This window comes from Manduca sexta, chromosome 16, assembly GCF_014839805.1.
Source record: "Manduca sexta isolate Smith_Timp_Sample1 chromosome 16, JHU_Msex_v1.0, whole genome shotgun sequence".
NCBI lineage: Eukaryota > Metazoa > Arthropoda > Insecta > Lepidoptera > Sphingidae > Manduca > Manduca sexta.
In genome coordinates this window covers 3,228,980-3,256,343 of record NC_051130.1, presented here as the reverse complement: position 1 = coordinate 3,256,343, position 27,364 = coordinate 3,228,980, and the positions used below count along the sequence as shown (strand labels likewise).

The 27,364-nt window shown below is 33.8% G+C and overlaps 1 protein-coding gene across 8 annotated transcripts in view; it reads right to left on the bottom strand.

Moving 5' to 3' along the window:
- LOC115447351 (transient receptor potential cation channel trpm) overlaps positions 1–27,364 on the bottom strand; it is a 266,806-nt gene that overhangs the window by 221,930 nt on the left and 17,512 nt on the right. For 4 of the 8 annotated variants that reach the window (XM_037439441.1, XM_037439442.1, XM_037439439.1 and 1 more), the window contains exon 1: positions 5,134–5,405. The exons of 1 other annotated variant lie outside the window; for it this stretch is intronic. In XM_037439441.1, coding sequence (XP_037295338.1) covers positions 5,134–5,229 — 96 coding nt within the window. In that variant the 5' untranslated portion in view covers positions 5,230–5,405. Of the gene's footprint in view, positions 1–5,133; positions 5,406–6,476; positions 6,623–6,692; positions 6,801–27,364 lie in introns of those variants that run through there. 3 more of the 8 variants (XM_037439437.1, XM_037439436.1, XM_037439435.1) reach the window with 3 other exon arrangements.

Genomic DNA, 27,364 nt, shown 5'->3' with positions numbered 1-27,364 from the left:
CAAGCGAGCAACTTGTCTAATTACTCTGCTTCCTACACCTAGAATCGTCACAACAAACTGCGGTCTCAGCAATCCATCCAACTTGATTATTATTGAATCTAATAATAATCAAGTTGGATGGACGGTCTTAAGTCTTCAAACATAGTGTTAATCGCTTGGTGAGTTCGGGCAAACACCTTTAATTAATCTGTCAGGAAAGGTAGTTAGGATTTAGAAGGCAAACGTTTCTTGGAATATAGTTTTAATACGTAACACTTGAAGGTTGGTTTTGTACTGATTATACTAGTCAATCTATTACGGAAGCACGTAATATTGCGCAATATTCGCAATATTGTTAAAAAAGAACTCTTCAATGAAAAAGAAATCCTTTCTTCAGAGGAGACTGTCTAATTATCAAGTCTCTTGTTTAACCCTTAATTTCCACAACCATGAAGAATCAATTCACCATAACAAACGGAGCAATTACACGTACAATTTTTTTTATTGCTTGAATGATACGACGAGCTTGCTTGGCGGCAGAAATAGACATTGCGGTGGTACCTACCCAGACGGACTCTCACATATGAGAGACCTACCAGTAAACGATGTTCATACTCAATTCAAAAAGGTCATAATAAAGAGTCTACAACGCGAATGTCCACAAATCTTCGGTCCAGTAATTACCAGCAATATACAGAAAGTACACACACTACCATTGCGTCAACTCCATGAAAATAGCGATATTGGATCATACGTCAGCACCGTGGAAAAACAACCTAACTCTACCACCCTCCAATGCAATATAAACTCTAATACCTTCGCATGGAATTCATATTTACAATTGGAAGTACGTATATTGTTTTTATATCATATACCATATATGAAGACATAAAATTTTAGATCGTTCAACTGATTTTACACCTTGATATTAATGTGATAAAGTACGGATTTCAAATATCAAACCAGCCCTACAATTCACCATAGAACCGCTATCGATGTATGCAAACTTTTACATGATCAATTTAACCGACGCCATAAAAAGGGCAATAAATACTTGGGAAATTGCCCTCAAGGTCACTGATGGAGTCTATTGCTTCTGCCACGGATATGTGAGGCGACGTAAAAATAGAAATCAATTCAAATCATAAAAATAGTAAAGTCAATGTTCACTCATATGTTTACCTTATAATATCAGCCCTGTATATACTGTTCCACTGCAGGACACGGATCTCCTCTAATACTGAGAGGAATAAGGCCGTAGTCCATCACGCTAGCCTAGCACGGATTGACAAACTACACATACTTTTAAAATTTCTATAAAGAAAATCTCAGGTATACAGGTTTCCTCACAATATTTTCCTTCAGCGTTAAAGCAAGCGATAAATTACAAAAAATAAACTCATAAATCTAGAAAAGCCAGAGGTGTGTGCCCTTGGGATTTTGGACCTGCGGACATTCGTCTCGGCAGTCCGTTCCACTACACCACGTTATTATCGCCATGTTAAAGTTAAATCTGTATAACATCGTATTAGTTTCAACTGTTACGGTGTTATAATATGTGTATAAGTAAATAAATTAAATAAAAAAAAATGTCTGACTTAAAATTTCAAAACTAAACGACATGGCTCGTAGGTTAGTCCAACTGTCTGCTGTCAGTACCAAATAACTGCACGTTACTACTAGGTAAGTCTATTTCCGTCTAACAACATCGCGCAAGCATTGTTTAAAGTATATTGTAGCCAATTATTGTAGTCGATCACAATGAAATATTGTTGTTTATCTGTGATGGTTTCGCTTACCATAGAGTATCATTTCATTAATATTAAACCGCTGTGAGCTTAGAATATGGCAAAAACACGACTCCGTGTCGTTTTATTGTGATTGGCTGAGACATTAGTCACACACGTATTAACGTGACAGACGCATTGGTCTCTTGATCAATCACACACCTCTAAACTAAACGACATCGACTTTACAAGTCGTGTGTTTCGGGTCGGTGTTAGACTTAAAGGCTTGTGATGAGCGTAAATAGAAATAGACCCTATTATATCAATGATAATTTACTATTATCCACTGACTATTTCTTTCACCTTATTTCCTCAATTCAAGCCTAATGAAAGATAGTATCGCTTTACTAAATTTGATTAAAAAAATACTACATCCAAGCGATAAAGTTCATTAATTTTAATAATAAGCGAGGTAGTCTGAACGAAACCTTTTTGTAATAAATCAAGCTATTATAAGGAATCATTATCTTAAGTAATAGCTTAATATATTTAGTATAACAAATATGCCTGTTATTGATTATTATGCTAAATTGATCAGTTTGACGACTCCCTTGGTAGCTCAGGACTGAGGACCCAAGTTGAGTCCCAGGTTAGACAAAGTGGTATTAGGTTTTCTACACATTATCAGCCTGGAGTCTGGAATTTTTACTCGATATGGCGATAAGCTCACCTATCAGATCATGAAACGGAGTACTGACGAAAAGTGGGTGCCCTGGTTGCATCTCTATCTACCCCTTTGGCGATGAAGGCGTGAAGTGTATAGGATCAGCTTAATCATGGATACAAGTAATTATTTTTTTTGCAGCCAGAGTATGTTTTTAAATACTAAGAAACAATTGAAGTCGTTATATTGTTTTCTATGGCAAAATATCCGCGCATTCCTACAAATAAGTTAAAGGCAATGAAGTTGCAGTGGATTATATCGACGCTAATATCAGCTACCCAAATCAATGTAATCTTGTGACTAGTAAACGCTTAAGCGTACCTTAATCCACATTAAAAAATAATTCATACGAAGACTTCTACCTACGTTTGCAGACAACCCTTTTTAACTTCAAAACATCGGAACGATCCGATCCGAACCGAAAACAATCGACTTAACTCCGTTACATAACTACGTGCGTCACACAAATTAATGCTTTTATCATGAAAAACAATTTGACGCCATTGCAAATATATATTTTTATATTAACTACTTAAAGCCCTGCACGTAATAGAAACTATTGTTTAGCCGTGTGCGTTTGTGTAGCTCTTATATGCTTACAACTTTACTTTTCAAGTTATTGTTTAGGCGCAAAAATAATTAATTTTTAAGAAATTTTCTTTTCACTTATCTTACTAAGCTATGAATACTTATCTATACTATAATCTGAAGAATGTCTGTTTTTTTATCACACTAATCTCAGGAACTATTGCTTCGAATTAAAAAATATTTTAGTGTTGGATAGCCTATTTATCGAAAAAGGCTATAGGCTATATAACATCACGCTTTAACTGATAGGAGCGGAGCATCAATTGAAAATGTTGCAAAACGGAGAAAAAATATTCCTTTTGAGAATATCTGTTGAGTACGCTGCGTAAACGGTTAAAGTTACGCAACAATCATGTATAACGGCATTGTCTTCTTAAAAAGTTCTTAAAGATATTATAAAAGAAGGTCCCCCGCCGCATCTGAACACGATAAACTCAAATGTACCCATCGGATTTTGGTGAAATTTGGTATGGAGATAATTTAAGACTCTGGAAACGACATAAGCTACAATCACGGGAAAATATATAGAGGGACTATTATCTCGGAAAACTCTTTCACGCGGGCGAAGCAAAAACTAGTATTATGAATGCAAGACTTTGTCAAGATGTTTGATTAATATAACTGTATTCAAATATGTTTAGTTATGTTAGAAATAACTGCAACAGTAAGAGTATCCGATCCCACTTTTTAGTGGTTAAAGAAAACTAAAAGCTTATAAACCATTACAGCTAAAAACAAAATGTCAGTTTTAATGACACATTTTAGGAAAATTCTGTAGAACAAAATCACTGTAACGACGCCATGACGACACGAAGCCATTATAATTTTACACAAAGATCGATAAAAGATCGCGCGTACTTATTCAATACACGTTAAACACAAACGATACAGACCAAGACGCATACGTAATAGGTAATAATGGAAGCCTAGGGAATTGCTTGGAAAAATCCAAGAGTGCTATAAAAACAGAGGCGTTATTCTTTACTAGCTTTTGCTCGCGGCTTCACTCGCGTGAAGAAGCTTTCCGGGATAAAAGTCCCGCTATATTCCCGGGCTAGAAAATAGCCTATAACCTTCCCAGGGTCTTAAACTATCTCCATACAAAATTTTATAGAAATCCATTCAGTAAATTTTGAGAAAATTGATCGCATACAGACAGCTTTTGGGGACTTTGTTTTATAATATGTATAGATTACAGTATATACTCGTAACACGGCCATTTTACGTTATCTTCGTGAAATGATACTCTGTACGACAACTTTTGTCTTAAACGTGACGCGGTGCGTTACGTACTTGTTACGTCAATATAACGTGTGGCTTAGGGAATAAGGCTTTTAATGGTAGAATATTTGTATCCACCCAGACAGCGACTACCGTACACAATATAAAACCCGCCGTAGTGGCCCACGTATGCGCATCACGTTCCGGGATCCGCCAGTTTTGCGGTTTCAAACAGGCCTGCATAATTGTACCGATTGGCGATGGATAACTATGTGTCAGGCGACACTATCTAGAATCAACTTCGCTTACTATAAGGTGCAGTGTTTTTAGTTTCTGTGCTCGTAGAAAAAGAAACGAATTACTTAACGTAACAAATATTATAAGCGATCTGAAGAATTTATTAAACTATTTTTGTAACTGACTGTACATTGTATAAATGCCTGAATACTACACAACATTCTAGTCTCAACATGTGAATCGATTAAGGACAAATGATCTGTGAAGTCTTCATCGCTTTACCTCTTACACGGTCTAGACTTCGAAATTAGTAACAAGTTTCGTCACACGTTTACGCTGTATTGAGGTTCAGGAACTAATATTTTTACCTACTCAATAATTCGTTTTTCGATTCAAGATGAATGAAAATTAAATTAAATGTAAGGGTTTTTATCGAATTGTATACGAACGTCTCATGCGCGCGCTCTATAAACTCAACGCGCAAATACTTAATCTAATATCGAACAAACTGCAGTTTAAAAAATATTTTTAAAATTGGAACGATACATTAGCTTTTAAATATATATATTTTTTTTAATTTATACACTTCCAATTTTAAAAACAATGTAGGTATTTTCAATTATGCCAGTTGAAAAAGATTCTTCATATCAAACATACCTTCTTAACAACAATCTTCACCGGTTTCTGCGTGTACGCCGATGTGAACAGTATGGTGTGGACCGGCGCCTCCGTCGGGATGCCCAGTGACGTCATCGTTCATTACAATCGTCACAACGTCCGTCGAAACAAGAGTTCTTATGTCAAATGTCCATTTTCCAAAGGTTACAAATGTTATTCTTATGGTTTATAATTGAGTTATTCATAACTAAAACTGAACATACACGAATATATTGAATATGACAGCGAAGGTGAAACGAGGAATGACGGCGACAGCAAAATCAGCGCCAGACGACTAAATGAGAAAGTTTATTTGATTCGAGTCTGTGTTTTAGATACAAAGAGAATAAAGATATCCATTGTTATGTACAAAAGTAATAATTTATATATATTTTTTTCCAGAATTTGACACAGCATTCGTCCTCTATATTATCATGTTTGTTGAAATAACATAAGATACCATAAATATCCATACATGTCAAAATAAACTTCGTAACAAACATTTTTAAGCAAATATTTATAGAATAAATTGAGGTTTGGTAACATTTGCAATTTACATTGGATATCATTAAAAAGTTCAAATATTTAAATCGCTGTTTGTTAAAATGCAAGTTACAGCTAAAATGGCTGCAATAACTTTAAAATATATTTCATTTGATAAAATTTATCGATTTGTAAATCACGAAAAGTTTTATGAGCCTATTAAAAAGCAATATAAAGATAACAATGTTTTCTTTTGGGTCTCATACGTGAGCAAATAAGAATATATATACAACTTTTTAAACATTATTTAAACCTCTATGGATGAAGTTAACAATAAAGTTAGATAAGTTGTAAGTATTCTACTGTAAAACAACTAAAGTAGTGTGTTTTTTAAACAATTAGGTGAGTCAAATTGTGGTAAACTTTTTCATAAATTCTTTAGATAATTAACGTAGTTTTGTCATCAAATATAACCCACAACACGAATATTATTACAAAGAAATATTATTTGATAGGGACCTATTTGAGTCCTCATACTTATACCCTTTGTTAAGAACGCCTCCACAATTCTTTTAGCAATTCTTTTAGCAGTATGTGTTCATGAGCGGTGACATATCAACAGGTTGGCTACCATCTTGTTTTCCTGCTCTCTACTTTAAAAAACAATCTCTGACATGTATGTATATTTTCTATCACGAGACTAATTCTTATAGAATTTCATGTCATTTTTATATTAGTAAATCTGACATATACCGAAACAGTTTTCATCACAATATAAAACGACGAATTCTAAAACACCAGACAAGAACCAAAGTTAAATTAATAAAACAATCTACGACCCCATCAAACACTAAACAAACCTAAAACAAATTACAACTAAAACCACTAATGCGATTAGTGTAAAAATAAACACTAAAATTCACACTTAACACAATCACCGTCACAAATTATTACTCTAATAATCTTTAAGACTCAAATAGTCCTCACTGTATATAGAACTAAAATTTAGACTCAATTAGTCCTCGGTGTTTAATTATCACGTAGTCCTGACAGCATAAAGTATTTGATAGACTCACGTAGTGTTCACAATGTATTTGAATTTTAGACTCACTTATTCCTCGGTATTTTAGACTCACACCCTTATCACTTCAATGCCACACCGGTGTGTGAAGTGGAAATGTCCCGCATCGTCTCGCTGCCGTTAGCAAACAAATGACGCTCGGCGACATATCCTTGTTGCGAGGTAATGCATTAACTAGCGCTTTCCTGTGATGATTTGTGCTTATTTAATTAGCTAGATTATAGTGGATGTCTTTCGGAAATTTGTATTTGTTAAAAAAGTTAAAGCATAAATGTGGTTGGATGTAATTTGGTAGAACGTTGGACCATGTTTTGGATTAAATACTTTTTACAGCTCAAAAGTTCGCAGAGGGTAATATATACCGGTAATATTACTAACATGGAGGCGGGACCATTGACAAAAACTAGTATCAAAGTAGATAACATTTATGTATTATTATATTATAATAGCTTTTGACTGTGGCTCCGGCAAAAATTGTTGTGTGATATACATTATTTAGATTCCGTCAATATTAACTCTACCACTAATTCGTAAAGCAGTTCTCACTAAAGACGAACGGCAAGGAACTCTGATGTTGCTCTTTTCAAAATCAGTTTAACATATAAATTACAGCACATAGAGAAAGAAAAAAAATACAATTGGTTTTTATTGTTGTTCAGTTCATTTATATTCAGCAGCATTTATACGAAAAGAGACTAACATCCAACATATTGATTACAGCATACATTACACTTTGTTTTGGAACTTAATTATCGTTATACCGCAAGGCCACGATAAAAGCATAGATATTGATTTTACCACATTTAAGGGCGACACGACTGACACATTTACACCTTTACACGTATTTATAAAAGGGCTCATTGAAGCATAGGTTACTAAAATAAACCAAGAGAAAAGATTCACCTTCGATACATTAAGCCTTATGTAAATAATATGGGGTTAATGTCAGAGAAACTTATAAAAACCCCTTTTGAATGACAGAATTTGCTCTGTAAAGATAATAAATAGCCTAAATGGACCCTTTAAGCCTATATAATCTTAGGCCTTTTCAAGTTGTCTATGTCAAAATATCAAAGAAGTTTTTGTCTTCAATTTTGGTTTATAAAGTTTTTCGGGGCTTATACTCGGCTTTAAATTATTATTTTTATAGGTATTCATATTGCGAGGTTGAATTTACAAATAGAATATATTTTCTAATATTTTTTTCTACACAAGTCCCTTATAAGATCAAAAATACTAAAGATCAAAGTAACTATGAGAACTATAGTAAAGAAAATCTAAAATGTAATACGTCGTGTTTTATGTCACCTTAGTATTTTATCAGACTACGCTGAAAAACGTTAAAATAATGTTATTGACCTCTTCCATAAACCAGAACGGAGATACATCTTCGCAGCAACTATTCGTAAATATAAAAAGGTGTTTTACATTATTCCCACTAAATCGATCTCAAAGGAACATCTTTATTACATTTGTTTTCCAAAACATAATTAATAGCCTGTTAATACTTTACAAACCAACAACCCATCTAAATTAAACAGACATTAACATTAAGGCGAATGTAGACTACCGTTTTTTGTCGTATCGGTTGTCATCCGACCGACATTTTATAGAGAATTGGCGTTCGTTTTTATAGCAATTCTATGGGCCGCCGCAGATATGGCGGAGCGCAGCACAGATAATTTTTTACTGTCAAACTATTATCGACATTGTCTTCGTTGATATAATATTCAAAATCCATTAACACAACAATAAATTGCATAACATTGTTGGGTCAATTGATTTTGAATATTATTTCAATGAAGACAATGTCGACAACAGTTTGACAATACCCCTGTACCCTATAAGCATACCAACGTCATTTCTAGCTATAAATTTATAATATTCAGCACTAACCAACGCGACTCCATTGTCCGACGCCGATTTTGCAGCACGTCTGCTTTAAACCTCGGATATCATGTATTATATATTATGTAGATCCGATTATTTACGGCCGTCTGCGCTTCGCATTATTCCTTAGTTCGCCAATTTCAAACAGTTTACATTAAATTGGCACGGACAAAGCGTTTGATGATGTTTACATGACCGGGTATACGTTACAAACGCTACTGTTTAATGGCTTCTCCTATCATAAACATTTACTAACAAAGAATATGGAAAATTAACGTTATTGAGGTTTTTGACCCGCGAGATATCGGAGTATCAATAGGAAAAGCCTTTTCTTTTTAGAAACATCTATACATATAAAGCCAAGTCCCCAAAAGCTGTTTATATATCGTTTTTCTTAAAATCTACTGAACGGAATTTTGTACGGTTTTTACTAAAAGATAATGCAATTCTTAAGGGAGGTTTAGGTTAATAGTAACTTACAGTTTTATATAAATTTACTGAAGTATAACGATTAATGTTTAAGAGATCGCGTCGTTGTAAAAAATCTCGTGGGTCGGGATTTACGCGGGAGTTTGTGATACACTGTTTCCACACGGGCGAAGCCGCGGGCACAGCTAGTTAATTATAACTTAATTCGATATCATTCTACGAATACTCTTAAATGAGAACAATTAACCGTAACTTAAACTAAACAATGTAAAAACCTGATCTTTTAAGGAGACATTTTTGATAGCATCAAAACTTTATAATTATAGTTGGCAACTATATTCGACTAATTTACAACTCTACTATTAAGTTTTTAAGCAACACTTAATCGATAAAGTTTTTATACTTTTTAAAATTATTATACGTGTTAAACGAAATTAGTATTTTCTAACAACTTTGTTAGACTTAATTATCAAGTTCGCGTTTCGGTACACGAAGACATCTTTAATATTTTATACACGTGGGTTGCCATCCTGACTTACGGGAATAGATACTGAATCCCTATTTCCCTTGGTCACGCCATCACGCGTGAACGGCTGGACCGATTTCACTATTTTTTTTTTGTTGTGTTTGTTATTGTCAGGAGAAGGATCTTATGAAAAAAAAATTAAGTAAGTTGAGCGGAACGTTAGAAAATTTAAGAAAAGTTAATTTCAGCGATTGACAGAAAGCGCGCTGCTAATTCATAGTTAAGACGGGACAACGTCTGTCGGGTCAGCTAGTCGTTTATAAAATCTCTTGAAGATACGGAATCTTTCCCGCCCTCACACACACCACTACAACTCCTGTAAGCCAGGATCAGACACGCATTTTATGACACCGAGCGGTGAAGCTCGGCGAGTCTCAGGGAACACTAATTTGTCATTATCCCACAACGAAATTAATCAAATAGGGAGGAGTTGGAAATATTAATTGTCCACTTCCCTTCATACCAAAGCGGAAGATACAGAATGAGATTTTCTATATCACCATAATATTTTGCACTAGCTCTTGCCCACAGCCCACGTGAAAAAGTTTTCCCGGGATGAAAGTAGCCTAAAGCACTCAGGAGTAATGTACCTCCCTATTAGCCAAAAAAAGTTTCAAAATTGCTTAAGTAGTTCTAGAAATTAGTTCCTATAAACCTACAAACAAATTCACAAACGTTCCTCCTCATAATATTAATTTATGTTATTTTAACCGACTTCAATAAAGGAGGAGGTTGTCGTATTTCCTCCATAAATCTGTTTTACACACTTAAAGCAATAACTTTATTCACGCCTAGAAATTTCAAAATAATCACATGACCTTATAAAATTCTCTACAAGTCTTTCTCTTTCATTAAGGTCCTGTACAAATACAAGCTAACAATACCAAGCGATTTTCGCAAACTTAATTCATTAGTATAAAAAGGTGCTTAGTATAAACATTTAACGACCAGCAACTTACAAGCATGAATTGCTGTTAAATTCAGCTTAATTACCTTCATGAATTGTTTTGCGACGATGATTGATGAGCGAAATGTTTAGCGCGATATAAAGACAAAACCACAAAATATTATAGCTAGGATCAATTTGTTTAAATTATTTTCGTTTACAGTGACATGATTAGTTTAGGCGAAGGTTTTTATAGATTTTGGGCTTTGATCTACTATTGATGAAGCTTGAATATACTATAGTTTACGAATAAAATTCCTCCGTGGATGACAACCACTCAGATGGTGTAAAATATATTAAAGCATTTCCCAAGCTATGGGTAGCGAGAGAATATTACGTGGACAATTATTCTTTCTTATGCTGTTACTGGTGTACTGTGTAACTGTGTGGCAAATGTGATTCTCGGAAACCCAAAAAGACCATCCTTTTTTGCTGGTGGTGGGATCTATTTTATATCCGTCCGGATAGCGACCACCGTACAAGGTGTTAAAACCCGCCATAGTGGCCAACGTAAGTGTGTCGCATTCCGGGATCAGCTTGTGTATATCCGGTTCCAAAAGGCCGGCATAATTTTTTCGACTGTCAAGGAATAATCATCTTTCGTCAGTCGACATTCTATTGGACCCCACTCTTTACCATCAGGTGCAGTGTGGTCACTTAGCCTTGCACATATAAAAAAAAATCTAGTGAACAATTTTGCAGAACGAGGATAAAAAAAACATACACTGACACTGCACTAACCAAAAATACAAAATTTAATGAATCAAAGTGCTTTTCACTCCAAACCATATAAAAAACCCGCCGTAACAAGATCACGTCGCTCCAAAACGAAGTTATCAGAGTAAACAAGTTTACTACAATCAAACAATTTGTGTAATCACAGTGACAGTCGTAGGCGATGGTTGTTTGTTCGCATTATCGAACTAACTGAGTTTGGACGGGAAATTTTCATTTTTAGAAGTGTTCGTTTTAGGTCTAATTTAGAATTTAAAATAAGTCTTCTATACTTACTGCGCTTTCTTCGCTAAAACTATCATCTTCATATTCCTCATTGTACTTTACTTCACTCTACACTTCAAAACTCTACTGGACTTCGAGTATACTATCAGCCTACACACCACAAACTTGATTAGGCTAGGCATATATGTAAAGAATAAACAAATGAATGAACGAATGAATAGAATGAGTAATACTCTTACAATGAATTAGTAGAACGGTATACGAATGTGCTGCTGCTCTTTTTAATGTAGCATAGATACTAAACATTTTCTATTTGCCGGAAGACCATTTTATCTCTCTAAAACTTTTATGGCCAGCAGAGCGTGCATTTACATATGGTTGAGGATAGTGCAATACCGCGTAAATGACAAAAAAAGTTTAGTGTTTACAATCTAAAGTTTAGTACAATTAAGTTCAATCTCAATGGCTCTTTCGGTCACTCCGGCGCATATATGGCGGACTGCAGCGCAGAGAATTTTATACTTTCAAACTATTATCGACCTTGTCTTCATTTAAATAATCAGTCCCCTACAAAAAAAAAAACACTGCGTAAAAGAATCTGTGTTTACTATTATAATCTATACATACTCGTATTATAAAACGGAATCCTCTTCTCGGTCTGTCCGTATGTTATCCATTTTCTCAAAAAGTACAGAACATATTTTTATGAAATTTGGTATGGAGATGGTTTCAGACCCTGGCAATGTCACAGGCTACTTTCTATCCCGATCTAAAATATATAAAGGGACTTTTATTCTGGAAAACTCCTTCACGCGGGGGAAGCCACGAGCATACAACTTAATACTAGCTTTTTCTCATTAATAGTATTAACTAAATGTATATTGAAATCCGTCAATGACGGTAGCTGTCTTTAATAACTCACGAAGGAGAACAATAAAGCAATATTACCGAGTATAATAATGACAGAAGAGGCGTGTCACCTGTGAAGAACACACCTTCATTGTACCAGAGTAACGCAACACGTGTTTTCAAAGTATGTCGCTGACAGTACTTATGCGTCCGCTAAATATGCGTTTTATAGAGAAATTATGAGATATTTATTAATTGTTTTAGGGCAAACTTAACTGAGTTATTACAGCCGTTACCTTTATAATACATTTGTGTTAGTTATATTGATATTTACAGGTAACAAAGAAAATGTCGAAATAATTTCCAACAATGGACGCTCTTGAAATCATCTACACTAGATGTAACAGGCCAATGACAATGTATGATCATTTCAACTTCCACTTCTAATGAATGTCTGTAGATTTCTGGATGGTTGGAAAAAATAAACACAGGAACATGATAATGGATAGTCATGTAATTTTTCCGGTAAATAAAACTTGGGTTAGCATCATATTTAAGCTCATTTTAATAGCAGTTAAAGAGTTTTTACACGCCCGGAAACACAAACAAAAATTATATTTTGTACCTGAGCATATTAACAAATACTAATACATTTCGTTATAGACTCCTTTACAAATGAACTCACAAACTTACGAAATCCCTTTATATTATTGAAGATTTTTAAAACTAAAGCCCGCTGTTTGTGTAGCCCTACTGTGTTACATGTTCAAATATTTACCACGGGACGCAAAATAAGAAGATTCGACAGGTGGCTCTCGTGTTTCATACAATATTAAACGAATCTGAAGTATGTCGCGTGAATATTTGTTTTAACTCGATGCAAAGAAGGGAAGTTCTTCTCTTCCCGTTTTTGTGAAGGAATAACCTATATATTACACAAATTAAAGGCTTTGCCGTACAGCGAGTTTGGCTGGGTGTGATGTATCCTGTAAGCCAGGATCAGCAGTGGCACGCATTTTATGACACCGAGCAGTGAAGCTCGGCGAGTCTCAGGGAAAAACTAATATGTCATTATACCGCAACGAAATTAATCAATAGAAAGATAGTGAGGAGTTGGAAATGTTAATTGTCCACTTCCCTCCATAGCAAAGCGGGAGACAAAATAATAAACTAAGGAGGCGTTTTAACCTAAAGAATAGGAACGTTTACAACTACTTGATTGCCTTAGTAAGCAAACTAGCGAGCGGACCGCCTGATGTAGCATCCGCCGCCCATGGACTAAAGCAATGCCAGAGGCACAGCCAAGCCATTGCCTACCGGCAAGTTCCGCAGTTTTGTGTGGTGTCTTCCTTACATTGCCATAGCATGCTAAGAGCACGCGAACAACACGCTACGTAAAGATCACAGCCAGCCACGCTTGCTGTGGCGAAGCCTTTAATAGTGTTCTCATTGATTTTTGTATTACAAATGCGATATTCTAAATTTAAAAAAATAAGAAAAGAAAACATTTTTATGTTCTCCATATATAAGTTCATCATTAAAAGCGAAATACAAAATAAAAAAAAACATATTTTCAGATTACGCATATTTGCATTCATCAATAAATTCTGGAAGCGAAATGAGACCGGTATTAGAAGACATTCAAAAATAATAATACAGCATAACTAATAATTTACTCTTTCCAACGTCAAAATTCATTTTTTTACCGACTCGTTTACCAACGTATAATCAAGGGAACAAAAATATACAGCCTTGAAACTAAATTAGGCGTAACCTAGTTTCACGGGATTGTGAGGACTTCCCGCGCAAACAGGCTTTGAATGACGCCTCTTATCTGCAACATCTTGGGTATTAACACACTAAATTATCTATAAAAGTATACATATAGCTATGTAAGAAAATAGCAAAGTCTGATAATTCATTCTATTATGCTAACATTCCCTCAAACATACATGTATAAGTAAATAGATAAATAAGAAAATGTTGAACCCGAAATTGTTTGCTATCAACCATTTTAATGTGACAAATGCATGTGTGTTTGAATATTTCATATAAAAATGTTCGTGGTTTATTACCGACTATGATTAGTTAATTTATTGTCACAAGAATATTATGTTGCATTATATAGAATGTCCCAAGTAACGTATATAAAAGCTAAAATCAGATAAGTTAACTGTGACAGCACGAAAAAAATACATGATAGCTCTATGTACTATAATTCTTATATAATTTTGTTATAATCGTTTTATACATATTTTTTTGATATTCCCTAGCTTGACAGACACTTTATAGTAATGTGAGCATTGGTTTCAATAGTTTGTAATTTTATTTACTGTTTCACAATAATAAATAACCAAGCTAATGAATTATAGATCATAACAAATAAAAACAAGTTTACTTTTCAAGAAAACAAATCATGATAAAAAAAAAAATCAAAAAAAATATAAAAACAAATAGTTAACAATATTAGGTATACAATGGATTTGTTGCAATATGTGCATGTAGAAGGGTAAGCAGCTCAGTATATAATACTGTTAAACACCAATGATTTTCAGCTGTACACACAATTACTTATGAGTAATTCAAAGAAGCACTATATCAGTCTGGCAAGTTTCTATCGAATTAGGCCGTTTTATCAAAATTCTAAAATACTACAATACGTCGATATATAACTTGCAAAAGAAGAACTTCTTATGAATCTTTTACATGGAAATTACCTAATTTATGAAACACGTCTACCATAAACTGAATCATATATTTGTCGTACCTTAAATTTTAAGTGAAATAAAATGTGACGTTTAATTTACTAAAAAGGAAGACAAAATAAAAAAGTTGATAAAAAAAGGCAAAATTATTTCATTAAAGCAAATGCTCAAATTGTCTACCTTCGTCCATTACAAACGCTTTACATTTTATAAAAAATACCTCTCTAAAATCTAGCACCGCATCCATTCTTGTATATCAGCAAATATTTTTAAAGGTTTTTTATAAACTTTATCATTTAAAAACCCCTACACTCAGCTCCCCATAGCTTTAAATATGCTACTCTAAATAAAATTGTAACAACACAATATTAAAAAATAGTACAGGTTTTATGTATCTATAGAAAAACGTGGCATAAAGCCAACAGTAATGGAAAAATATTCAAAATAGCACTCGTAAGGAAAAATAGGTTAACTTCCAAGGTCAATTATTATGTAACAAAAAAATCATATTCACGTATTCTACTGAAATATGTGCAAACCAACAAAACAAATAACTACTATACTGATTCAATTTGATAAGTTAACATAAACGTGATAGAATGTAAAGGACATTGAATATTTAACCACACGAATGTGGGAAATAACGATTTGTATACATACGAGTACGGCAAAGTGACTCCACTACTGCTGGTGGTGAGAAGCGAGAAGTGGATAGAAGATGATTGTCCCTCGCCAGTTGTAACTATGCCTGCCTGATCAAGTATTATTAGTTCTCATACAAACTCGGGCCTAATGTTACAAGAGATATTTCACCTATTTAGGGCACATAGAATTATTAGAAACTGCTTTTTAGACATAGACTAAATTAGATTCTACATCATTCACAGGTTATTCAGACTGTCAGCAATGGAAAAATTACTCTATATTTTCAAATTAAGTCACATTTTTAAGAAATCGTCTTTTTATTGAAGTAGTCGATTCGATATAGCAAAGACGGTCAAGCATTAAAAACAACCTACACTGGCGTTTGTACAAATTGTTTAATATCCTGAACACGCCAAAACTCATTCATCTGTCGAAAATTTTCAAACAGTCAATATTGAATGAAGATCGCTTCCAAACCGCTCGGCACAAAAAGTGCTGGACTATACTATCGATTTTTTAAATAAATACCTCACTACCGACTGTGAAAACCGTCAAAGTTACAAGAATTCCGTAATTCTTCAACATCAATGTTTTGACGACTTTAATAACTATTAATATGGGAGCGGATATAGGTGGTTTAAGGCCACCTACAATAGTATTGACCCTTCGTAACGTAAGGTTTTCTAAAAGGCATTTGCCGTCATAGTACTATAATAAAACTCCACCACGGCTACCAAATATTTATATCATTACAATAACTTACAATTCTTTTGAGATCAGCAAATACAAAATAAATATACCACTTATAATCGCTTCGTCTTAAAGTATTATAAATACTTAGTGAAATGAAAATAATTTGCAATTAAAAAGCTCTTAACGAACATTAAGCAACAAGTCCGTAATTGCTTCGATAAATCTTATTTAACTACACATTAAACAATTTACGTCTTTAGTTTCTGGCGTATTAATTTAAAATAACAATGAAAAGTTAGCTGCAAGTCCTCTTAAACATTTTATATTAGAACGATTAAGTAATATATAGCATGTGGGAAAAATATAAAGGTATTTTGCTCTTTCTTATGGTATAAGTAGAGAAATTTATGGATAGTGTTTCTTTAGCAAAGTGGAAGATCTCCAGCTAGATGAATATTGCGACTAAGCGCCGCAGCTCCGAAAATTTATGTTTGAAAATTCGAGTACATAGTTCCAAAGCTTAGAACAATTATTAAACCCAGTGTGAAGCATCGTGCTCTCGCGCTTCAAGGCGATTAGGTAATACTATTTCAATTTGGAAAACCATGGGGCCACAATTACTTGTTAGTAATCATACGCCACTTATTTCTCTGATGGTAAGCCCAATGGGTTCGAAGTAGACTCGACTGACGGAACCTTCGCCAGTCGACACAATTATGCCGGCCTGTTTAAAACCCTGTATACACAGGCTGATCCCAAAACGACACTTCGTGGGTCCCTATGATTTTACATCTTGTACGGCAGTCACAATCCGAGCTAATACAGATATCCTACCACCAGCACCAGATTTCCACACCGATCAGTTAGAAACGATTTCCATTAAATATTTTGTAAACGCGACTAATACTTTTTAATGAATTCCTCTAACTTAACATAAATTACGAGTAGATCAAACTAAATTATATTGGCAATTAGTCAATCTACATGAATACAACTAATAATCAAGTCATGAATTGAATGTATGATTTCAATGCAAAATTACCACCGACGTTGATAACGATTCACTCACATTAAATCACTCTTGATAAGATAGATAATAACAATGTTAGATACACATACATATATGTATAGATAGTACAAGGTACAGCTAGTCTCAGTCCGTAGCAAAGTTCTAAATAGAGCGGACATTGAGAAGATTGTCATACAAAAGATTTGCGCTCATACGGTTATTCAATCTACCGTAATAGCAAAATACCAATGTAAAATACTTCATATTAATTCCATACCGTGATTTACACTTTTTGAATATGTAAATATTGAAGGAAGATGTGACATCTTGTCATACGGAAATTTCAAATAAGTAACGACTTACCAATTGGTAATAGCTTTTGGAGCACAAATTTGGTCGTGATGTCCATTATATCTTTGGCCCGTGCTTTTCTCAGAAGTTTGTTTAATTCTTTCGTCAATTCATTAATTGGCAATAATAATTTGAATGATGAAAAATTTCATAAGAAAATCAGAGTTCATAAGAAATTTCGAAGGTATATCAAGTCACAACCAACGTAGTGGACGGTGACCTAATTCCTCTCGTTGGTAAAAGCCAGGAATATCTGCAGAACTTATCTAAAATACATACCATATTATGTAACCAATACTGATAGCCTACACAATACAATTTGGGTCATTTTATAAACGAATGGGTAAAATTCTGACTTCCCTCGTTGGAAATAATTAAACGCAATAAGCATTATGGACCTCCAATAATGGAGTTAACGAGGCAATATATCACAAAGAATTAATTATATGGAAATGTGGAAACCAGGTGCAATGCATAATCGAATTTGAGCTACCATTTTGTATTGCTGAAGGTCTATTAGTAACATTAAGATGATTTCGTTCATACAATTCATAAAACATTTAAAACCGTTCAGTTGTTGTATTTACGTCTAATCATTCAGGAATCTAGACAAAAAAGTATTCGCTTTGCAATATTAGTGTAGTAAGACATTTAACTAAGTTTTTTATAGCATAAGGGCTATACAGATTGAGTACAATTTGTCTGTATGACATTTTATGGTGAACCTTGTTGTATTACGTTATGTACTTATATTATACTTTAGTATTTTAAAGTAAAATAAAGGTATTATATTGACATTGATATTTATAAAATAATTTGTGTTTATGCGAATATTATACATCGAAATAAAACTATTATTCGTATATTATCGCGGTTTTTTTTATTAAATTTTCTCCCAACAACAGTTTTATTTCGATATTTCGACTGTTTTTTAGAATCACGTAATAAGTTCTATTGTATTAATTAACTAGATGACCCGGTGAACTTCGTATCACCTACATACATTTATTATTGTTATTTATTGTGAAACACAATTTTGCCATACAATACGTATATTATCATTATCTGTCTCTCGCTAGTCGAGAGTACGGTTTGCACGTGAAGTAGCTCGTCGTACATTTGATTAACTTCGACTATCTAAGTCATCTTCTCCGTGGCATTTTGCGACAATAACGATAAATAAAGTTCTCACGCACTGACAAATTGATGATAGATTTTAATAATAGTCTTGAAATTTATTTATTTATTTTCTATTTTTAAGAACCCACTGACACTTTTACACTTTATTTATTTCTGAAATGTTTTGTATTTGAACAAAATAAACCAAAGAAATCGGACCTCATAATACAACTATGAAACAGACTTATTTCTGAATACATCTATATATATATGTTACAGTTCTTTATTTCTAAAAAGAGAAAAGACATGAAATGTTTTACAGGTAGGAACATTTTGTATTGAAAACTTATATTGTCGTTTTTAGTATTTTCCGTTATTTATTATTTATGTTCGTCACCGTTTAATCCATCCCTGGACTTCCACAAATAATTCAAAACCAAAATTAGCCAAATCGGTTCAGCCGTTCTCGAGTTTTAGCGAGACTAACGAACAGCAATTGATTTTTATATATATAGATATCCAAATAAAAGAAAACATTAGTTTTGAAATCTGCAAATTCATGCAAAACAATCCAAATCTCAAATAAACCAATTAAAATTGTTAGTCTATCTGTTAATTCTCAATGTTTGCTCATACATTTGGTTCATTATCCAAAGAATTATAGGACCTTCTTTACGACTATGACCTAGGTATTGCTCGCGGCACCACCCGTGTGAATGAACTATCACAGATTAAAGTACCATTTAATTATTTTGTTCTCAACCAATTTTTTCGAGATTAAAGTAGCCTATATTATGTCGACAACTGATTAACAACTGAGGCAGTCATTCACACATCTTACTACACTATATATTATTACTAGATTTAGCTCGCAGCTACGCCCGTGTGAAAAAGATTTTCCGGGATAAACGTCCCGCTATATATTTTTCCGGGATGAACAAACAGCCTATAGAACAAAGGAGTAATGTAGCTTCCTATTAGTGAAAACAAAAATCGGTTTAGTACTTCTTGATATTAGCGCGCCCAAACAAACAAACTCTTAATCTTTTATTATATACACATACGTAGGTCATTATATTTACAATTCACATGACTGGTGTTCAATCATGCATGTTAAAAGTAAAAGGTTTGACAGTACAATAATTCGATTAACGACTATTACATATGAATCCAACTTGAAGAAAAGCGCTTGTAGTGGCGTGCAGGTAGACGTCACTTTAGAATGCGTTGGTTGCGTTCCTCGTCAATCAGATGTTGCGCCGGACCGACCGCGGCTCCTCCGATGGTTCCTGAGTTGCGGTAGCAGAATTTGTTCGTCGCGTAAATTCTGATACCGCAACTCAGAATCGCCTGTCGCCATCTAGTGTGATTATTGAGCCGTTAATTCCTAATTATCAAAATTCATCTCGCTGTTCAAATGATGTTGACGAGATGGCGGTGTATATTAATTGTGCTCACACGTTCTTTGCGGCTCCTTTGCTAGCCCAGGATAAAACTCATGCAGTTAAAATTCCCAAAACATTAGTATTATGCTCATGCAGAAATCAAACTACTGACTTTTTTATCATACACCGGGACAGACAACGACAGCATCGCCAAGCCAACCTTTTTCAGACCGATATGCACGCCCTGTTGAGAATAAATAAATACATAAATATATAGCATAGAATAGAAACATGGGGGTTTGTATCTACGCTAGATTTTTGTATAAATATAATAATATAATATAATTCATATTATATATTGTTAAACATATTATATTACAAAATCATCATTAAGAAAACCTGCAACCTGAGAAGTTCTCTATAGGAATTTCGAAGGTGTGTGAAGTCTACCAATCCGCACTAGGCCAGCGTGGTGAACTACGACCTAATCCCTCTCAGTGGTAGAGGAGGCCCGTGCCCAACAGTGGAAAAGTATGTAATACAGGACTGATATGATGATATTATATTGTAAAACCAAAAAATATTATGTATGGTCGTAGCATAGTCATACAATAATAATATAAGGTACTTATATAATCTATGGAAATTGGCGTGGATTTGTTTAAACGCTATGTAAAATACTATGTACCTAATTTGTAATTTACTATTTTTTATATTCCCTAATAAATAAAATAAATAAATAAGTTAGTGTGACTGAAGAAGGCCCGTCTCCTAACAAGATTGAAGTTTTAAGTCATTGAAGTATTTGGTGTATTTTTTTTTTCAGTTGGAGTGCAGACATTATTATTTTTTGGTTCATTCATTATAAAATTTTATAATATGTGACATGTTGGAATTTAATCAACGGTCTTCTTTATAGCTTTTATATAAAACTATTTTAAAATTAGGTGGGCGTTCAAAGGGTCCGTTACCTTATATATATTTTATAGATACCCACATACCTTATGGAAAATTTCAAGTAATTTTGAAATGGTGCTTTAGCAGTTTGAATTTTGTCTAATATCGACTAAAATTAGACAAAGGTTGGTAAAGACATGACGAAATGAAGAAAAGAAAAGCTATTTTCGTACACGAGCATGTAAAGATGAAAGAAAAAAAGTTAGAAGTGTTCGGAGAATCATAATCGACATGGCCGAACCAAATCACGACAACTTAAATAAATCGTTTCAAACTTGGATAAAACATGATTTGAATTAAATTCAAATAAAACTTTAGAAAGAAAGAACTTTAACCATTCCCGCAGGAGAGACTTAGCTGGATGCCAGCTTACGCATTGGAGTTAAAATTAAATAATTCTCTAAAACGGCCGAAGAACCCTGCATATACGTTCTATAAGACAATGTATCCAGCCTAATCGTTGATATCTTATCGTCTCCCAGTGGCTGTCCTGAGCCGAGGTTTGTAACCTATAAGTGGGTTGCAGTAGCGAAGGTTGAAATTTTCGAAAAGGTAACCCGAGGCTATAACTTTTGCCTTAATTAACATATCGCGGCTAATTTAACAGAAAAACAGAAACTGAAACAAACGTAAATAAGCCTAAAAGGGAAGCCGATAGGAATCGGGTTGTATGGACACTTCGGTTCAGTTGATCATTTAGTTTTTCAAAGGTTGCAAACGCCTTAAGCCCTCACCCAAAAGTCCCATGTTTGTATAAGCCGATCCTTGTCAGGGTAACAAACGTATGTCATGTGGCACTGTGAGTATTAGTCGCTTCCATAAACTTAGTTGCATTTGAAAGTATTTAAAAGACGCAGATACTAAACACGGACCCTTATTTTCTGAAACTAAGAAAAATAATATTTGATACGTCCTTAGTTCATTTTACCACATGACGTCAACATAAGACTTCAAATAAACTTAAAAAGTTATACACCGACAACTATAAATCACAGTTTAAATGTAGACCATTTATAATGAAAACTACAATAAAAATGGGGAAAATTATTCCGCAAAAATCGGTTATGCAGTTAATAAATCACACCGCACGCTCTGTAAGTGGATATACAGAATTCACATGAGGTTTATAGACAATATACTGTATCTACGTCAGATCGGAATTATAAGCCGGCATAAATCTATCGGCCACCCACTGTTGTGTCGCGGGAATGGTTTTACATAAGTATATTCGTGTAATGTCTAGATTATAAATGAAAGAGGAAGTATATGTAGCAACAACAATAAGTCATGTCACGTACCACATTAGTATATAAGCACCATTTGTACATAGAATAAATCAGTTCAAACATCTCGTGTCTCATTACATCCCATGGCATTATATGGCTTAATATGCTTCTTTAAAAACTCAAACCGATAGAGCATTTATGCTGGTATTGCTTTTAGACTGCCATGATACTTAGCACTGTATTTACGTTTCCATAGATGTGATATTACAATGGAAGAGGATGTAATATTTTGTATCCAATTAAATAATTCCACAATGTTCCTTAAGGATACTATTCGTTATCCTTGTCGGAATTCAGCCTTCGTATACTGCGCGTAGTCAAATAAATCATTATATTGCGCACTACTATAAAATATGGGTTCTTATAACCCATTGCGCATGGTTCTAACCTATAAATCTTCAATAAAGATGATGTATTGCATATAGCTCCGTATTTGCATCACAAGCCGCTTTTCCACAACCTTCACTATGGCAAGTTTTTTATGTTCTTTATTCTTTATTGTATTCAATATATTGAAAGGCCGGTAAATTTGAGATTCGCTTGAGGACTTAAAAGTATCGTAAACCACGATTATAAACTTATTTTTAATATATTGTCTAAATGTAATAAAAATTAATATTATGTTATCTCGTAAATACGGTAGATCCCTCATATGTTAGAGTCCGCCTGGGTAGGTACCACCGCCAAATCTATTTCTGCTGCCAAGCAACAGCGTGTAGTCCGAAAGTTGTATTATATTTACTCGATTATTACTCGTTTTGTATGAAATAAAATGAAGAAACCATAACTAAAACTAACACGTTTATACAATTTTAGTAAACTCATGCCTTTATCTTTAACGGAGGGGACAGAAATATATTTGATACATCCATATTCCTAACAATAATTATCGTGAGAATAACTAAACAAGTCCTGAACAAATATATTAATTGTAACGAGTCTTGTCATGTCGGACACATCTTCTAATCAAAGACAACTCATATATTTATATTTCGAATTTAAAACTCATCCATAAATAAGTTTTTGATGTAATAATTCAAGAAACTTGCTTACAAAAGTACACAAATTCGCTTAGGAACTGCTTCACAAGTTCTAAGCAACATAAACCGACCAAATACAAGTCACTCCAAACTATGTATCGTAAGTTTCTGTATCTATATTGTATCATAAAATCTACATAAGCATTTAACACGATATCCGTCAAATGAAATTTACTTGAACCTTATGAAAGAGTTCCTTAGGCTATAAACTCTATAAACGTAAAAAAAACGTTTAAATTAACCGTTATAATAACGAGTTACTGGTGACTGCTATTTTCAGGAACTTTACAAAACATCCTATTGTATGCCTGCAACGTGTTCGCGTACCGTAACATAAATAATGGGCAAGGTGCGCGCCACCTGCACGGCGCAAACATTTCATATGCAAGCGTATTCTATTTATATTAGGACTATTTTTAATTAACCCCTCTAAATATATTTCAAGGTCTTATTTACTAGGTAGTAGAGATTATCAATTAACTGACTATAAACTAGGGAAGAAATTGTCAGAAATAGGAATGAAAGTGTCGTACGCTTTTGAATAAAAAGTAATCTTTTATATTACGTCAAACCAAAATAAGGTCTATGTGCCGATTGTGTCTAACATTCAAGCAGAGAATTGCTAGAATTTCTTACAAATAAAGACTAAATTCGCATAAATATTCAAGGCAAATAAGTACCGTGAGCAAACAAATATCGGTAATAAAGCAAACAAAACCGGCGCACATGTCAACCGTACACGCGTACGCATTAATTAAACAAAATGGCTTTGTGACGTGGACGGAGTCAGGAATTCGGAAAGGGAATAAATCTTATTTCCTGCTTTCGTAATTGCGAAAATTACATAAGATCTTTGGACGCTAGAAATAAAGACGAAAATCGAACGAATTTGAAAATTTTGACACACAATTATTTATACTAATATATAGAGATAGTTTGTCTCGGGAACTACTAAAACTCTGGATTTTCCCTCATATGAAGCTATATTACTCCTGAGTGCTATACTCTACTTTTTATCCTAAGAAGACTTTATCACGTGGGCGGAGCCACGAGCAAAAGCTAGCGTGTAAATATAATTATACAAACAGAAACAAGTAGACACAATACTAGGTATTTAAACGTAAATATTATTTATGAGTGAAATAAAAACAAAAGAAATCACACTATCGGATCTGTTGACAAGAATCAGACAAGGGACCTCAATCATGTACGGCTTGAGATTGGTTGCCAAATAGGTGATATGAAATATTATTCCTTAAAATAGGCTTCTATTTAATGTTAGAGCCGCTAGAGATATCAGTTTACAACATGAATGGGCCAGTACGACCGAGGTAATGCCACTGTCTTTTATAAAACCACCGTGACAGCTTGCTATTATTCTTATAAGTGACACTTCAGGAGCCCCCTTTCCTCCGCCTTTTCCTTTCATAACCGTGACGTTTTTGATATTGCGTATATCACTTACCATAAGATGACCGTCCGTTCTGACAATAGAGATTAACATAGGTGACCTATTTGTTCTATTTGCCACCCTACGCTATAAGACATTTTTGCTTTACAAATACGAAATTAATTCCAAATACTTAGAGTTTGTTTTACAACAGCGTTAATAAATGTATTAACCGACCAAATACAAAAGTCTGACTTTAATCTATGCTCCCAAATAAATGGTAATAAAATGAGTCCTATCTAAATTAGCTATAATTCACTAGAAACTTCTGGAAAAGATCTTAAATCTTTTATATTGCCACAACCATCGTGATTAATGGGTGTCTGAACAACCTAATGTTACATCAAAGACTTTACATAACACTAATAGCAATAACCCTTAACCCTAAGGTCAAATATTCGTCCTCCGTGCCTTTAAAACTGTTTCCCTACTCCCATATAACTTTATGGACTCATTTATCTACTAGCGTATCGACAAACATTCGGCTAATTCAATTTAGTTTGAATCTACGTCACGAATTCTTTCTTTTTGTGTTTTTAACGAGGTCTTGGAAAGCGTCAATTTATTGTCCTTAAATAATTAATTTATTAAATTAAGACGCAAAACAGATTACAATCCAAAACTATAAAATATACAAACATAAAACTAAATTGTATTTCTAAACTTTGCGCCCTTATACTGTAGTGTATAGTTAAAATATTCAAACAAGAAAATAGTAATCTATTACTATAACTAAATAATAAATTACACTTGTTATACCTTACAATATCTTTAATACCGAACGCAAACCTTCATTTAGGTGTACAAAGGCAATTATTTTTTAAACGAGCACGTCATAGCGACCCCACTTCACCTGATGGTGAGTGGAGTGGGGTCCAATAGAAAGTCGACTGACGAGAGATCATTACCCCTCGACAATCGACACAATTATGTCGGCCTTTTGAAACCGGATATACACAGGCTGATCCCGGAATGAGACACACTTACGTTTACTTCACATAATTAACCACCAAATAAAATCTCACGTAACGAATGCGAAAATATTTAGAGAGGTCATATCCCCATTATAATTGCCTAAATCCTCGCTTCACATTCCAATGAGCAGTGACATAAACTTCAACAAGTCTGGTGGAAATTTAATCAAAATTGGCGACAATACGATGTTAAAGGACTAGCGGAAACACAAGGGACGGAACAACGCCGGAGACAGCTGCGTTTTAATCAGCAGTTTTGCGGCACGAGTCTACTAGAAAAGAAGAGCATAATTCAATTTGTCAGCAATCTATTTTGTTAACAATTGGGTTACTATTGGTTTTCTGTTTTATTCATTTAAATTAAAATTGATAGAAGATAATATTCTAATGTTAAGAAAGGGTTTGCGTATAATATATCGTATCCTTAGAACTAAAGTGGCCAAACTAAACATTTATATATTTTCTGTTTTTTTTTTAAAAAACACCTTCCAAAGGATACTCTATAACCCTATAACGAGAAATAGATAAAATTATAGAAAAGAAACAGAGATTCTCGGTTTCGACAACCACCCAATTTACTGCGTTCTCTATCTATGGGTCTGATATGCGATATTAAAGCAATTTAATTTAGAAGATAGAGAAGCAGTTGGTACGCATAGGCTTATTCAACCATATTTCTGTCTCATAGCGGAATAGAGAGGACCTATGACCATTTCAGGTAAATATTCCAATACTTTTTATTTAAAAATTTATTATTATTAATAAACTTTTCCTCTAGCACCGATCCTGTTTTCTCATGTAATTAACATATAAAAATATAATCGGGCCTTTGCTGACGCTGAGAGAATTTAAAAAACTGTTTCATTATTTCCTAAGCTCATACCTTACAGAGGGAAAAATAAAATTCATCGCTAAACTATATTAACGTAAATGTAAATTCTTAATATCAAAAATCCAATTACTTAAATTATAATATGGAACTTAAATAAATTAAATAATTTTCTGGTAAACTAATTATCATACTTCCACTTCTATTTTTATCTAGACACTCGTTACAAGGTTTTATGTACCGAGCAAAAATGCGACGCATTTACCGCGAAAATTAATTTAAATTTTGCTATAAAAACTTTATTAAAATTCACGTATTTATGCCAAGAAATAGCTCAGCCACGCTGTCGTAATTGGTGGTTAAATTTTTACTTACTTTATTATTTTAAAAGAGGCTAATGCAGGGTTTCTATTCGACCGAGAACTGAGTAAAAAACCTATTTAACTCCAACCACTACATTCAAGCACTATAGAATCTAGCGAAAAGGTCAGAACAAAAAAAGTCAAAATAAGCCAATTTCTTCCATTACTCTTTGCAGTTGAAGATTGTTGGTAAAGGTGAAATTTATTTTTAAACCCCGACACAAAAAGGGGGAAAATAAGGTTAGGATGTGTAACTGTATAT